At 41.6% G+C, this 14,232-nt stretch overlaps 2 protein-coding genes and 2 long non-coding RNA genes across 4 annotated transcripts; all 4 read right to left on the bottom strand.

The window, feature by feature from the left end:
- Positions 1-711: 711 nt before the first annotated feature.
- LOC113472572 (WD repeat-containing protein 81-like) lies at positions 712-3,551 on the bottom strand. The gene is made up of 4 exons (XM_026832370.1): positions 3,479-3,551; positions 2,602-2,792; positions 1,099-1,205; positions 712-935 (listed from the first exon to the last, which is right to left on the bottom strand). Exons 1-4 carry the CDS (start codon positions 3,549-3,551, stop codon positions 863-865), a joined length of 444 nt encoding a protein of 147 aa, XP_026688171.1. The 3' UTR covers positions 712-862.
- A 674-nt stretch (positions 3,552-4,225) lies between these two features.
- LOC113472553 lies at positions 4,226-5,365 on the bottom strand. Its single transcript, XR_003394816.1, has 2 exons — positions 5,234-5,365; positions 4,226-4,272 (listed from the first exon to the last, which is right to left on the bottom strand). It is a non-coding gene; the product is annotated as an uncharacterized LOC113472553 (long non-coding RNA).
- Positions 5,366-6,317: 952 nt separating this feature from the next.
- On the bottom strand, positions 6,318-7,239 carry LOC113472555. Its single transcript, XR_003394817.1, has 2 exons — positions 6,977-7,239; positions 6,318-6,759 (listed from the first exon to the last, which is right to left on the bottom strand). It is a non-coding gene; the product is annotated as an uncharacterized LOC113472555 (long non-coding RNA).
- A 232-nt stretch (positions 7,240-7,471) lies between these two features.
- LOC103521810 (WD repeat-containing protein 81-like) lies at positions 7,472-12,770 on the bottom strand. Its single transcript, XM_026832366.1, has 8 exons — positions 12,710-12,770; positions 12,029-12,276; positions 11,050-11,254; positions 10,099-10,277; positions 9,441-9,686; positions 8,476-8,742; positions 7,639-7,728; positions 7,472-7,477 (listed from the first exon to the last, which is right to left on the bottom strand). Exons 1-8 carry the CDS (start codon positions 12,768-12,770, stop codon positions 7,472-7,474), a joined length of 1,302 nt encoding a protein of 433 aa, XP_026688167.1.
- Positions 12,771-14,232: the final 1,462 nt, after the last annotated feature.

Genomic DNA, 14,232 nt, shown 5'->3' with positions numbered 1-14,232 from the left:
GTCAAAACGTTCGCTTGGTAGTCAGGAGGGCGTGGGTTTAATTCAAGCCGAAGTATGGAATTTTATCCTGAATATTGTTTGAAAATTTGACCACAACAAAATAATAGTAGTTGCCTACTGCTTGGGTAAAGGGACTTCAGTCCTACTTGTGTTTGAGCAGTTGATAACCGTAATGGTCCTCTTGAGGTACTCTTTAGTCTAGCGATTCCCAAACCGGGGATCAGGTACCTACACCTACGTTCCATACGAGTTGGTCACATACAGTATAGTAAAGGGGTCGCGGCGCCTTCACAATTGAAAAAAAATTAGGGACAGCTGCTTTAAACCTTTTCAAGCCGTATAAAGAAGTAGCTCTGTGCTATTATTTTAGAGAGTTAAAAATTTCTTACCCATTCACGTAGGTACCATCCCCGCTCAACGATGCTTAACTTCAGTGATAACCATGTTCAACGGTGCTTCAACTTGAAGTGTTATTACCTGGTTACTCTGCTTAGGCCAGCCCCTCACTAACAGGTACACCTGATCAAGTCCTCCTGTCAGGTCTATCTGATAGTGTGTATGCTCATTTGGTAGACCTGACAGGCGGACCTTTTCAGGCATATGTCTGGCTCAACACCTCCACAAAATCAATATCAAAGACTCTCCTATCTGTCCTTTATGTTCCTTGAATGCCCCTATGAACTCCTCACTTGAAGTGTTATTACCTGGTTACTCTGCTTAGGCTAGCCCCTCAGTAACAGGTACACCTGATCAAGTCCTCCTGTCAGGTCTATCTGATAGTGTGTGTGCTCATCAGGTAGACCTGACAGGCGGACCTTTTCAGCCATACCTGTCAATTCTACCTGATAGTGACTGGCTGGCCTTAGCAGAACAGCGAAATATTACCAGAGTCAGCACCCAGGAGCAACAGCTTATTCAACGGTACTAGAGTCATGGTGGTTACTATGCCTTTGAAACTATCAGACCTTAGCTTGGTGCAGGAGAATGAGAGATCGGTAAGACTGTGACTGCCCAGTCTGTTGGCTGTGGTCGAGGAAATGATCTGTGGACGAAACAGGAAGATAATGGTATAGCTTATTCAACGGTACTAGAGTCATGGTGGTTACTATGCCTTTGAAACTATCAGACCTTAGCTTGGTGCAGGAGAATGAGAGATCGGTGAGACTGTGACTGCCCAGTCTGTTGGCTGTGGTCGAGGAAATGATCTGTGGACGAAACAGGAAGATAATGGTATTGGAATTTTAATTGTGTTAATCATAAATGCTTATCAAAAATGTCGTTCCCTGCTTAATGCACTAGGCTAAACTTTATGACTTAACTTGAACCACCAACCTCCAGATCCGAAGTCCACCGCGCTAACCACTACACCACTGCGGTTGGTAAGATAATAGAATACTAGGATGAGACTGAGAAGATAAGTCGTCTTTTCCTTTCGCAAATTTCAGGTGTTAATTAATGGTAGGGTATAGGGAAATAATTCAGTGCCAGGCAATGTTCCATTCCCCTATTTCCTAATATGAAAGAAAACTTCTAAAGAAAAATACGCGTAGCCAGCCTAGCATAAATGCTTATCAAAAATGTCGTTCCCTGCTTAATGCACTAGGCTAAACTTTATGACTTAACTTGAACCACCAACCTCCAGATCCGGAGTCCACCGCGCGAACCACTACACCACTGCGGTTGGTAAGATAATAGAATACTAGGATGAGACTGAGATAGGATGCGATGAGAAGATAAGTCGTCTTTTCCTTTCGCAAATTTCAGGTGAAACTTTATGACTTAACTTGAACCACCAACCTCCAGATCCGAAGTCTACCGCGCGAACCACTACAACCACTACACCACTGCGGTTGGTAAGATAATAGAATACTAGTATGAGACTGAGATGAGAAGGTAAGTCGTCTTTTCCTTTCGCAAATTTCAGGTGTTAAGTAATGGTAGGGTATACTGGGTATAGGGAAATAATACAGTGCCAGGCAATGTTCCATTCCCCTAATATTTCCTAATATGAAAGAAAACTTCTAAAGAAAAATACGCGTATAATTGTCACAATTTTGCAACGGGCAGAACTTGTATTATTATCTGAAGAAGTTTGATAGAGGGAATTCTAACTTGTTACTACTGAGGTGTTATCGTCCCGAAAGCGAAAAGAGAAGGAAGACAGGATAGGTTAGAAGTCATTTTAGCGTCAAACTGCTGGCTTTCTCCTATCCTGTCTTCCTTCTCTCTTCGATTTCGGGACGATAAGACCTTAGCAGTTACAGTTCCCTCTGTCAAACCTCTCTAAAAAATACGCGTATAATTGTCACAATTTTGCAACGGGCTGAACTTGTATTATTATTTGAAGAAGTTTGATAGAGGGAATTCTAACTTGTTACTATTGAGGTCTTATCGTCCCGAAAGCAAAAAATGGCTTTCTCCTATCCTGTCTTCCTTCTCTCTTCGATTTCGGGACGATAAGACCTTAGCAGTTACAGTTCCCTCTGTCAAACCTCTTGCGAAAAGAGAAGGAAGACAGGATAGGTTAGAAGTCATTTTAGCGTCAAACCTCTCAATTATTTTTTACTAAAGCTCGGCATCGAACCCCCGACCCTCATTCACCTGATCCTTGTAAACACTAAGGCAGTGCACAGGTTCCGTAGGGCCTTGTATATTGCACTTTAGACTGCCATCATTAGTATGCCACGCAGATATGGTCTGATCGAGAGAGGAGGATATTAGAGTGCCATCGTCAGCGGTTACCAACTGAAGGATCTCCCCTTCATGACCTTTCCATGACGCTAAACTTGTACCTGCGAGAAGGCCACGCAGATATGGTCTGATCGAGAGAGGAAGATATTAGAGTGCCATCGTCAGCGGTTACCAACTGAAGGATCTCCCCTTCATGACCTTTCCACGACGCTAAACTTGTACCTGCGAGAACAGAAAATATTGAATTGTTAGAGGTTCAAGCTTTAATATTATCATCATTATTTTAAGAGGTTTGATAAAGAGAACTGTAGCTGATAAGGTCTTATCGTCCCGAAAGCGAAGAGAGAAGGAAGACAGGACGGAAGAAAGCCAGACGTTCCGAGAACGAACATTATTCGTTCAGGATAAAATCCGCCCCAGGCGGAAATCGAACCCACGACCTAGCACTTACAAGGTAGACGCACTACCTTGCAACCTAACTAGGCTGGTGTGTTATAGTGAAATTATCAAAATACCATGGAATTCTACGCCTCGGTTAGGGTTCGAACCTGGATCCTTTACTTAGTAAACGAGCCCCTTAACAACTACGTTATCGAGGCAGGTATTCACCAATGACTAGGATTTGAGTTTTTCATGGGATCGAGTGGATTGGAATTTGGAACACATCACATGCCCTCAGGCACACTCCATTTGTCAAGGGCCTAGGTTGTCTCTGCCCTTGGGATCAATGTAATTTGAAGAAATTGAAGAAACCATTTACTAATGAAACAATATGTTGAATACATACCTGTTCTTAAATCCAGTAGAGTGAGAACACCAGAGGCCTGGCCGATAGCTATCCAAGAACCACTAAATACCATCCAAGAAGTAAATCAATCTGAAACACCATGAGCCGTGGCAGAAGGTTTGAGAGTTTTTGCACGGTGACTTTAGAGTCATAGGTACCTAGAATCCCAGAGCTACCAAGTAGGACGAAATCGAAGAGGACAGGATAGGAGAGCCAGCCGTTCCGAGAACGAACCCTATCTGTTCAGGATAAAATCCGCCCTGGGCGGGAATCTAACCCGCGACCTAGAGTTTGCAAGGCAGACGCGCTACCAAATAAGCTAACTAGGCTGGCAAATGGAGGGTATAAGACCCTTGCAGGTATACAATGATGTTACACCCTTTGAAAAAAAAAAAGTCCTTGGCTGGTTATCCTTGTTGTTTGATCCTGATTACCCTTCACCACAGGGCTATCATGGCGGACCACTTACCAATAGGATTGATGGAGATTTTAAACTCGGCTAACCAGGGAGGGTAAAAGACCCTTGCAGGTATACAATGATGTTACACCCTTTGAAAAAAAAAGTCCTTGGCTGGTTATCCTTGTTGTTTGATCCTGATTACCCTTCACCACAGGGCCATCATGGCGGACCACTTACCAATAGGATTGATGGAGATTTTAAACTCATAGGAACTCGGGTTTGGGGTTCTGGCATCAATGAGACGTAGTGCGGGGTCAGTAGTAGCAGCTAATATAGAACTATGAGGAGCGGGGAGAGCTTTCAGTGTGTTGACGGGGCCCAGCTTTTCCAGAACCTGAGGATGGAAAGATAGGAATTTAGAGATATTTTGTCTTTTGGAGACAGTGGTCATATTCCAGCGAAAATTACCAAAATATGTATTTACACGCTAAGCAGCATGGCCTTATGTGTGGAACACCAAAATATCAAATCGCAATTCCTCAAGTCTGAATTTTTCATTACTTGCCCATTTTATAGGAATAGAGAAATAACAATAGAGTAATTTGGAAAGTAGGCCTGTCTTGTAAGCGTTCGATTCCACCCAGACAAAAATTTTTCATTACTTGCCCATTTTATAGGAATAGAGTAATAACAATAGAGTAATTTGGAAGGTAGGCCTGTCTTGTAAGCGTTAGGTCGCGGGTTCGATTCCACCCAGACAAATTTTATCCTGAACGGATAAGGTTTGTTCTCGGAACGACTTTCTTTTTCTTATTTAATAACTTCCTTCTCTCTTCGATTGCGGGACGACAATACCTTTGCAGTTACACTTTCCTCTATCAAACCTCTTTGAAAAAAAAAGGCAAGAGATAGATTGTCTAAATTCCGCATTACCTATTTTTTAGGAATAGAGTAATATAAAACAACCATTCTACTTAGCTTGGAAGGTCGCGTTTTATCCTGAACGGATAAGGTTTGTTCTCGGAACGACTTTCTTTTTCCTATATAATATCTTCCTTCTCTCTTCGATTGCGGGACGATAATACCTTTGTAGTTACACTTCCCTCTATCAAATCTCTTTGAAAAAAAAAGCAAGAGATAGATTGTCTAAATTCCGCATTACCTATTTTATAGGAATAGAGTAATATATAACAGCCAATCTAATTAGCTTAGAAGGTCGCGCCTGCCTTGTAAGCGCCAGATCACGAGTTCGATTCCACCTCGAATGGAACCCGACACTTCCGGAGTGCAAGTCCAGCTCATCATCTTTCTATGTCATTATTATATTTGGCCACGAACGCTCCTAATGGTATTACCTGAATGGGTCGACCCACCCAAGGGTCCCAGAAGTGTATGACAGAATCACAGGATGCTACAAGCCGCAGTCGTTCTATGAAGGAGAGAGACAGGACTGACTTGCGATGATATGTGTAGGTCCATTGAGGAGGCCACCCAAGGGTCCCAGAAGTGTATGACAGAATCACAGGATGCTACAAGCCGCAGTCGTTCTATGAAGGAGAGAGACAGGACTGACTTACGATGATATGTGTAGGTCCATTGAGGAGCTGTGATGGCGGACCCGTCACCCTGTCAAATATAAGATGTGGTTAGCACGGTGGACTTCCGATCTGGAGGGAGGTAGTTCGAATCCAGGTCAAGACATCAAACTTAGAATAGCTGAAGTGCTATTAGAAGAAGGAAAAAATCGAACCTGGAGGTTGGTCCAAGTTGTTGTTGTTTACAAATGCAAAGGACTTAGCTATTAGGCCATTTTCAAGGAAAAAAAACTTAATAAAGAGACATGAAAACATAGAATGGTTTCTCAGCATGAGATTTTGACTTAACCCAACATCCCGGTACACATTTTACCTAAACATGTGTATTTCAAATGGTCAAATTCTGTAGGAATGTATTTGTCCTTTAACTCTAGGTAGATGAGTAAATTTAATTTTAAGTTTTTTTCATGTTTCATTTGATACTAAAATTGTTCTCATTATTATAATAAATGTCCAGATTAATCAAGAGATACCTTTGTTTTCATTTTACGCTTTTTTTCTATTAGAAGAAGAAAAAAATCGAACCTGGAGGTTGGTCCAAGTTGGTGTTGTTTACAAATGCAAAGGACTTAGCTATTAGGCCATTTTCTTTTTTTTAAGGCTTTATGGCAGGATTCTCACACAGTGAGCTCTTCCACCCAATTTTCCTACGCGCGTCCCAATATTTTCCTACAATATCACTGCTAGCTTCCACGGCAGGGCAATTTATCAAGTGTGCAGGTGTGCAGCATTCATGGTTGGTCCAAGTGAGGTCATGGAATTTATCTAAGTGTAGGTAGGGAAGGACATATGATTAACACATTAGAAGAAGAAACAGGAGTAGTATTGTCTTGCTCACCCTTTTTGTCGTGTGAGGGAAAGACCCTATTAAAACTACCTAAAGTTATAGGTATGAAACTGAGTCCCTTTACCTCCAGGGTTAACGGCATTTGTGTAAAACGAAATTCCTTACTAGCCTTCGTCGGTGGTGTAGTCAAAACGTTCGCTTGGTAATCAGGAGGGCGTGGGTTTAATTTAAGCCGAAGTATGGAATTTTATCCTGAATATTGTTTGAAAAATTGACCACAAAATAATAGTAGTCGCCTACTGCTTGGGTAAAGGGACTTCAGTCCTACTTGTGTGTGAGCAGTTGATAACCGTAATGGTCCTCTTGAGGTACTCTTTAGTCTAGCGATTCCCAAACTGGGGGTCAGGTACCTACACCTACGAGTTGGTCACATACAATATAGTGAAGGGGTCGCGGCGCCTTCACAAATGAAAAAAGATTAGGGACAGCTGCTTTAGACCTTTTCAAGCCGTATAAAGAAGTAGCTATGTGCTATTATTTTAGAGAGTTAAAAATTTCTTACCCATCCAAATAGGTATTATCCCCGCTCAACGATGCTTAACTCCAGTGATAACCATGTTCAACGGTGCTTCAACTTGAAGTGTATGTGTATGTATGTTGCAAATGTCGGGATCTTTGACCATTAGGCCATTTTTCCTCTCGCATCTGCTTTAGACCTTTTCAAGCCGTATAAAGAAGTAGCTATGTGCTATTATTTTAGAGAGTTAAAAATTTCTTACCCATCCAAATAGGTACTATCCCCGCTCAACGATGCTTAACTCCAGTGATAACCATGTTCAACGGTGCTTCAACTTGAAGTGTTATTACCTGGTTACTCTGCTTAGGCCAGCCACTCACTAACAGGTACACCCGATCAAGTCCTCCTGTCAGGTCTATCTGATAGTGTGTGTGCTCATCAGGTAGACCTGACAGGCGGACCTTTTCAGCCATGGTGTGATGTACCGCGCAGTCAGAACCGGGCCAAGTCTGTGTGACAGCCAGATGAGCGATTCTACACTCACGTCTGAGATCTGAAAAAAAAAATGGTATAAGAAATGGGAAAGCCCTAAAATATGGTTTAAATCTAAGATTCCCTTTACTATTAGATTTGAAAAAGGATTTTGACAAAGTGATGAAATAAAAGAACTGTAAAACACCTGACAAATACATAGTTAACACTGTGAAATAGTGTTAAATCTAATAGCCTATTTGATATTAATGCCTCCTTTATAATTTTAGTCATGAAAAAAGGTTTTGATAAAATGATAAAATAAAAGAACTGTAAATCCCAATCCCCTGAAAAATAGTTTAAATCTAAGAGGACCTCCATTACTATTACTGAGATGCTCTCTGCAGACTCGTTACCCTTGAGATCATCTTGATTCAGCAGCAACTCGATGGAGCTCTTCATTTTGGTTGGCTCCTGATTCTGTACGGGGGAAACCATTTGAGTAAAGATTTTCCTTTAGTTTCCCTCGGTAAATAGCTCCCAATAAAAAATAAAATAATAATGCGATTTTCAAGAATTTCACCGTACTGCAGAATCTAAGGGTTAGGCCTTGGACTTGCAGAGTGGCCTTGAAGTAATGCGAAAGCAGTTCCAAGGTAGGAAAAAAAGGTTAGGTGGTAGAGAGCGTCCCGTCCCGGGCTTTTCCCTCACCTGGTGATGACCTTGCTCCTGATCCTGTACGGGGGAAACCATTTGAGTAAAGATTTTCCTATAGTTTCCCTCGGTAAATAGCTCCCAATAAAAAATAAAATAATAATGAGATTTTCAAGAAGTTCACCGTACTGCAGAATTCTAAGGGTTAGGCCTTGGACTTGCAGAGTGGCCTTGAAGTTTTGCGAAAGCAGTTCCAAGGTAGGAAAAAAAAGGTTAGGTGGTAGAGAACGTCCCGTCCCGGGCTTTTCCCTCACCTGGTAATAACCTTCCACTCAACAGTCTAATATTATTAACAATAAAGGAGGGGGAGCCTTAAGATTGCAGGTAGCCAGGCACTCTATTTAATGTACTACATTACTACAGGATAAGGATATTATAAATAAAAATCGGTCCACAAAAAAAGTCCTTTATGCTATTTTCTTTCTATGAGAAGATTGATGAATCTTGGTATTCCTGGTTTAATACTTCATTACATGCGAAAAAAAAGACGTTGACAAAATGTGCAGCACTTACCAGAGTCTCCACAGCAGAACTCACAGCACCCACGGTCCCAGTCGACATTTTCAACCTCTGCACCTTATCGAACGCCTGGAAAAACCTCTGCAGAGGAGGTACCACCAGTAGAATCTGCCTATTGGGTATCCTGAGGGACAGCATGTAGAGGCAGTCAACGAGTTTGACTGCTAGACAGCTGCGGGATAGGGAGCCACTGGGAAACAGCACCTTGGTGGACGATAGGAGACGAATGCAAGGATGGAGGATGGTTTTGCAGAGGACGTCCTGGGGGCACGAAACAGGTAATACATCAGTAGGGGTAGTAAATTGTATAGCTTTTTTGTGCGAGAATGAGCTAATATGACCAACTTTCTGATTAAAAAAAAAAAACTGCTTCCTAGACCTAGACCTAATTAAGTCGCTTCCACCTTCCATTTGGACTCGATTAGGTTTAATTCGCAGCAATGAATGTCCCTCATCAGATGGGCGAGAAGAGAACCACTACTTGCTTCGGTGGTGTAGTGGTCAAGACGCTCGCCTGGTAAACAGGAGGGCGGGTTAAATTAAGAGAGCCAGCCGTTCCGAGAACGAACCCTATCTGTTCAGGATAAAATCCGCCCTGGGCGGGAATCGAACCCGCGACCTAGAGTTTAGAGTTTACAAGGCAGACGCGCTACCAAATAAGCTAACTAGGCTGGCAAATGTTAATTTAACGACACATGGATCCATTTCGGCTGTTACGCTATCATCAGTGTTTTATTTCTTACAAACTTATTCCTTTGAGGAATAATAGACTTTTTTAATAGGTGTGATAGAGAGAACTGTAACTGTCAAGGTCTTATCCCGAAATCGAAGAGGACAGAATAAGAGAGCCAGCCGTTCCGAGAACGAACCCTATCTGTTCAGGATAAAATCCGCCCTGGGCGGGAATCGAACCCGCGACCTAGAGTTTACAAGGCAGACGCGCTACCAAATAAGCTAACTAGGCTGGCAAATATCCCAATTGACATTTTCAACCTCTGCACCTTATCGAACGCCTGGAAAAACCTCTGCAGAGGAGGTACCACCAGTAGAATCTGCCTATTAGGTATCCTGAGGGACAGCATGTAGAGGCAGTCGATGAGTTTGACCGCTAGACAGCTGCGGGATAGGGAGCCACTGGGAAACAGCACCTTGGTGGACGATAGGAGACGAATGCAAGGATGGAGGATGGTTTTGCAGAGGACGTCCTGGGGGCACGAAACAGGTAATACATTAGTAGGGGCAGTAAATTGTAGGTATAGCTTTTTTGTGGGAGAATGAGCTAATATGACCAAGTTTCTGATAAAAAAAAAAACTGCTTGACCTAATTAAGTCGCTTCCATCTTCCATTTGGACTTGATTAGGTTTAATTCGCAGTAATGAATGTCCCTCATCAGATGGGCCAGAAGAGAACCACTACTTGCTTCGGTGGTGTAGTGGTCAAGACGCTCGCCTGGGAAACAGGAGGGCGGGTTGAATTTCAGCCCAGGTATGGAATTTTATCCTCAATATAGTTTGAGAATTTGACCACATTAATAGTAGTAGCCTACTGCTGAAGCTGAACTAAAGGGACTTTTCAGTCCTATGCAAGCAGTATAAAAGCTAATAAGTATTACTAACCTGCATGATTTCAGTGAGAGTAGTCACAGCTAGATAGGGGATGGTGTGTTTCAGAAGGGCCATACTAGCCACTAGGCCCCCCTCTAGGTTAGCAGACACACGGGTGCGTTTACACAGAGCAATAAGTTCAGCCACATGAGGAATGTATTGAAGCACGATGAACTGTTCCCCGTATAGACCTGAAATGTAAACAGAATTAAATTGGTGGTACGGGTCGCGGGTTCGATCCCCTATTCCCGCCCAGGGCGAAATCATTAATGCTCACTAAGCCAGCCTAGTTAGCTTGGAGGGTAGCGCGCCTGCCTTGCGTTAAGCGCTAGGTCGCAGGTTCGATTCCTGTCCGGCGCGGCGTGGATTTCCGAAACAGATTAGGTTTATTCTCGGACTGGCTGGCTTTCACCTATCCTGTCTTAATTCTCTCTTCGCTTTAGGGACGATAAGACCTTTGAAGTTTCAGTTCCATCTACCAAAACTCTTCAAGAAGAAAAAAGAATAAATTAAAAATAAAAATAACAGCCTTACATACTTACATATTAACAATTACCAAACTAAAAGAAAAATCGTACAGTTAAAACATCTGTTTTAAAATAAACAACTCAAACCACGAGGAAATTTAGCTAAACAGTTTGCTAATTCCTGACGACCTCTTCTCAACGGAAAACGATACATTAAGTAATTTAGGTTTTTGAGGCTGAAACTTCAAAAAGGCGGACATTTTGCTATATTTTAAAAAGGCTGGCGGACGGAGGACAAACATATAAAAAGGAGGACATGTCCACCGAAAAGTGGACGTCTGGTAAGCCTAGCCGGGGGCTACAAAGTGAGTTTAAACTCCGTTTAAGTTTTAAACTCGGTTTAAGCAATCTGATTGGCTGAAATTTAAAAATCAACCAATCAGATCGCTTAATCCGAGAGTTAAGGGAACCAAATTTACAACCCTCTCCCACTCACCTGCTATTGAAGTAAGGGTGTCGAGCACTGGTACAGCATTGACGTCTGCTTTCAGTCGTCCGTCATCCCCAGCCTGGAGATTGTCTCTGCCCATATAGCATAGAGAGAGCATGCGCAGTAGATTACGTGTGATGTACCGCGCAGTCAGAACCGGGCCAAGTCTGTGTGACAGCCAGATGAGCGATTCTACACTCACGTCTGAGATCTGAAAAAAGATTTTGATACAATATAAGAACGGTAAAACTGAATATAAGAACGATAAAACCCTTAAAAATAGTTGAAATCAAAAAAGATCTCCATTACTAATGCCTCCTTTACAGTCTGAGATTTGAAGAAAGATTTTGATAAAGTCATTAAACTCTCGAAAAAATATTAAATCTAAGAGCATCTTCAATAATTATATTCTTTGTTACTAGTGCCTCCTCTATAGTCTGAGATTTGAAAAAAGATTTTGATAAAGTCATTAAACTCTCGAAAAAATATTAAATGAATTAAATCTAAGAGGATCTTCAATATATTCTTTGTTACTAGCGCCTCCTTTATAATTTTAGATTTGGAAAAAGATTTTGATAAAGTGAAAAAATGAAACAAGTGTTAAATCCCTGACAAAAGTTTAAATCTAATGGGTACCTTACACAATCATTAGTAATGTCATTATTTCCAAGTAATGATGATGAAAAATCAGAAAATCCGGAATTCCATCATGTAAGGTACCTATAAGAGATCGATCTCCATTACTAATATCTCCTTTATAGTCTGAGATTTGAAAAAAAGAACTGTTAAACCCTTGAAAAATAGTTTGATCTAAGAGAATCTTCATTAAATCACTACTAAATAATTATATTCTAATGCCTCCTTTATGATTTGAGATTTGAAAAAAGATTTTGATAACGTAGGAACTTTTCATTGAGGTCTACAGCCCACTGAAATTATTTTCTACAAATTATTGTTTTCGGAATGTTCCTCGCACATTGCTTACCCGACAAGACTCGCCTCCGCTCTTCCTCACTTCGACCGACTCGTGGGAGCGAAGCTTGTGCTTGTAGCTTTGTGACGGCAAGGGAAGCTCATTGGTCGATAAAGGTGGCTCGTGTGGGGCGGTTTCGTCCTCGAAGTCCAGAGCCTCGTCAGTCAGCCACTGTTGATCCTCGAGCTGCTCCAGGAGGATTTCCACGTGATTGTCCTCAGCCGCCTCCTCCCCCTGTGACTCTTCCATGACGAACATCTCTGCAACACATAGAATAGAATATACCCTGTTTATACTCGTACTACCGAAATGAGACTGTAAAGTCCCTTTACTCTCGTTACTCGTAGTCTAAACAAAGGGGAAATAAAACGGGAACATAGATCAGGGAATGGGGTATTTTAGTGATGTCGTCACAAGATGGCGTTCATGAGGAAAAAAAAATCTTATGGGACATGTTAAAAGCGTAGACAAACCTATACTAGATCCTAACCTCAAAATTTGGTCAAAATGTGGACATGATGAAGTCAGACTAAAAAGGTGTATTCTAAGTTCGAGTCTCTTTTTACTTTCCTTATCCTACAAATAACTAGGGAATTTAGGGAGATTTTAATAGTGTGCTTGCCAGGAGTGCTTGTCAACTTGCCATAAAAGTCGTTCCACGATTAGTACACTCTGGTAAATCTTATGACTTACTTCGACCTACCGCGTTAACCACTGCACCACTGTGGTTGATTTTAAGGATGTGTCCACACATAGTCGACCGGCCATCAATCGATGTCAACTGACACATCCTCACTGCTTCGACAAGTTCGACAACATATATTTTCCTCGTCGATCGACGCACGGTTGACTATGTTTGGACACACTTTTATAGCGTCCCTTCCTGGACATTTATTTCCAATATAAGTGTTCAAATCACCGAGGCAGACTATAGGTACACTTTGGGAAACTTCTGTGGGAAAAACATCAAATTATTCTACTCATTTTAAGGATGTGTCCACACATAGTCGACCGGCCATCAATCGATGTCAACTGACACATCCTCACTGCTTCGACAAGTTCGACAACATGTATTTTCCTCGTCGATCGACGCACGGTTGACTATGTTTGGACACACCTTTATAGCGTCCCTTCCTGGACATTTATTTCCAATTATAAGTGTTCAAATCACCGAGGCAGACTATAGGTAGTATAGGTACACTTGGGAAACTTCTGTGGGAAAAACATCAAATTATTCTACTCCCAGAAAAGGAAAAGAGGTCGACACAAAAACAAAAATTCCCAGAGCCCAGGAACGCCGTGCATAATTTTCCACAATCAAATGAATCAAACTTACGTCATCACGTATTTCTTCACTTAATTATCGAGTATCTACACTACAAGTCTACACATACTTTTCATCATGGCTAGTACCTATGTATCTACAATTCTACACATACTTTTTATCGTGGCCTATCTATTTCCAGTAGGTTACTATTAAGGAGAGAGACCTACATCGTAATATCGTACAGGTATGTCCAAGTAGTGTTGGTTTGACTGGTCGATTTGTTTTTGTTTATTTCCTTTTTTTAAATTCTGTCTTTGTTACTTGTGCTAAAAATTTCGTTCTTTTCTTAAACACTCTTTTAAAATTTTCTTAATCTGTTAGTGTAAAACTCTATCCTCAGTTATTTACTTTTTAAAAAAACCTAATTGTTTTAAAATAATTAATTTTCAAAGTGATGCTTTGATCATTGGTGATATCGAGCACAACGCTTACTCCATAATTAGATGAATTTATGAAGCATGTCTTTCTAAAATAGCCTGTAAACCGTAAGTCTGGCGTGTATCCTTTAAACATTTTAATCTGAAAGTGGCCATACAGCATTATGGATTCTAATACGGTTGGGCAGATCAAGTCCTTGCTGGAGGAGTTTCGTTCTGGTATGGAAAGTGTCAAGCGGTTGACTCCTACCAGGAAGGATCAACCGGATGTACAAAAGTCTCTTTCATTACTGGAACAGGCTTTTGGATTGTTCCAGCGTGCTGTCAACGCGGAACTTGGCAAGATCAGCAGTAGGCTGACTACAGTGGAGGATCGACAGGAAAACCTCGATCAATATAGTCGTCGAAACTGTCTGTTGTTCAGAGGTATCCATGGTTCTGGAGATGGGGCAGAGGATGAGAAGGGTTGCTTGGAGTTGGTGATGGATGTCCAAACTTGTTTTATTAGATAA

The sequence above is a fragment of the Diaphorina citri genome, unplaced genomic scaffold (genome assembly GCF_000475195.1).
Source record: "Diaphorina citri unplaced genomic scaffold, Diaci psyllid genome assembly version 1.1 scaffold76, whole genome shotgun sequence".
Classification (NCBI taxonomy): Eukaryota; Metazoa; Arthropoda; class Insecta; order Hemiptera; family Psyllidae; genus Diaphorina; species Diaphorina citri.
Note: the sequence above shows the minus strand (reverse complement) of the source record. Positions and strands in the feature narration are given on the sequence as shown.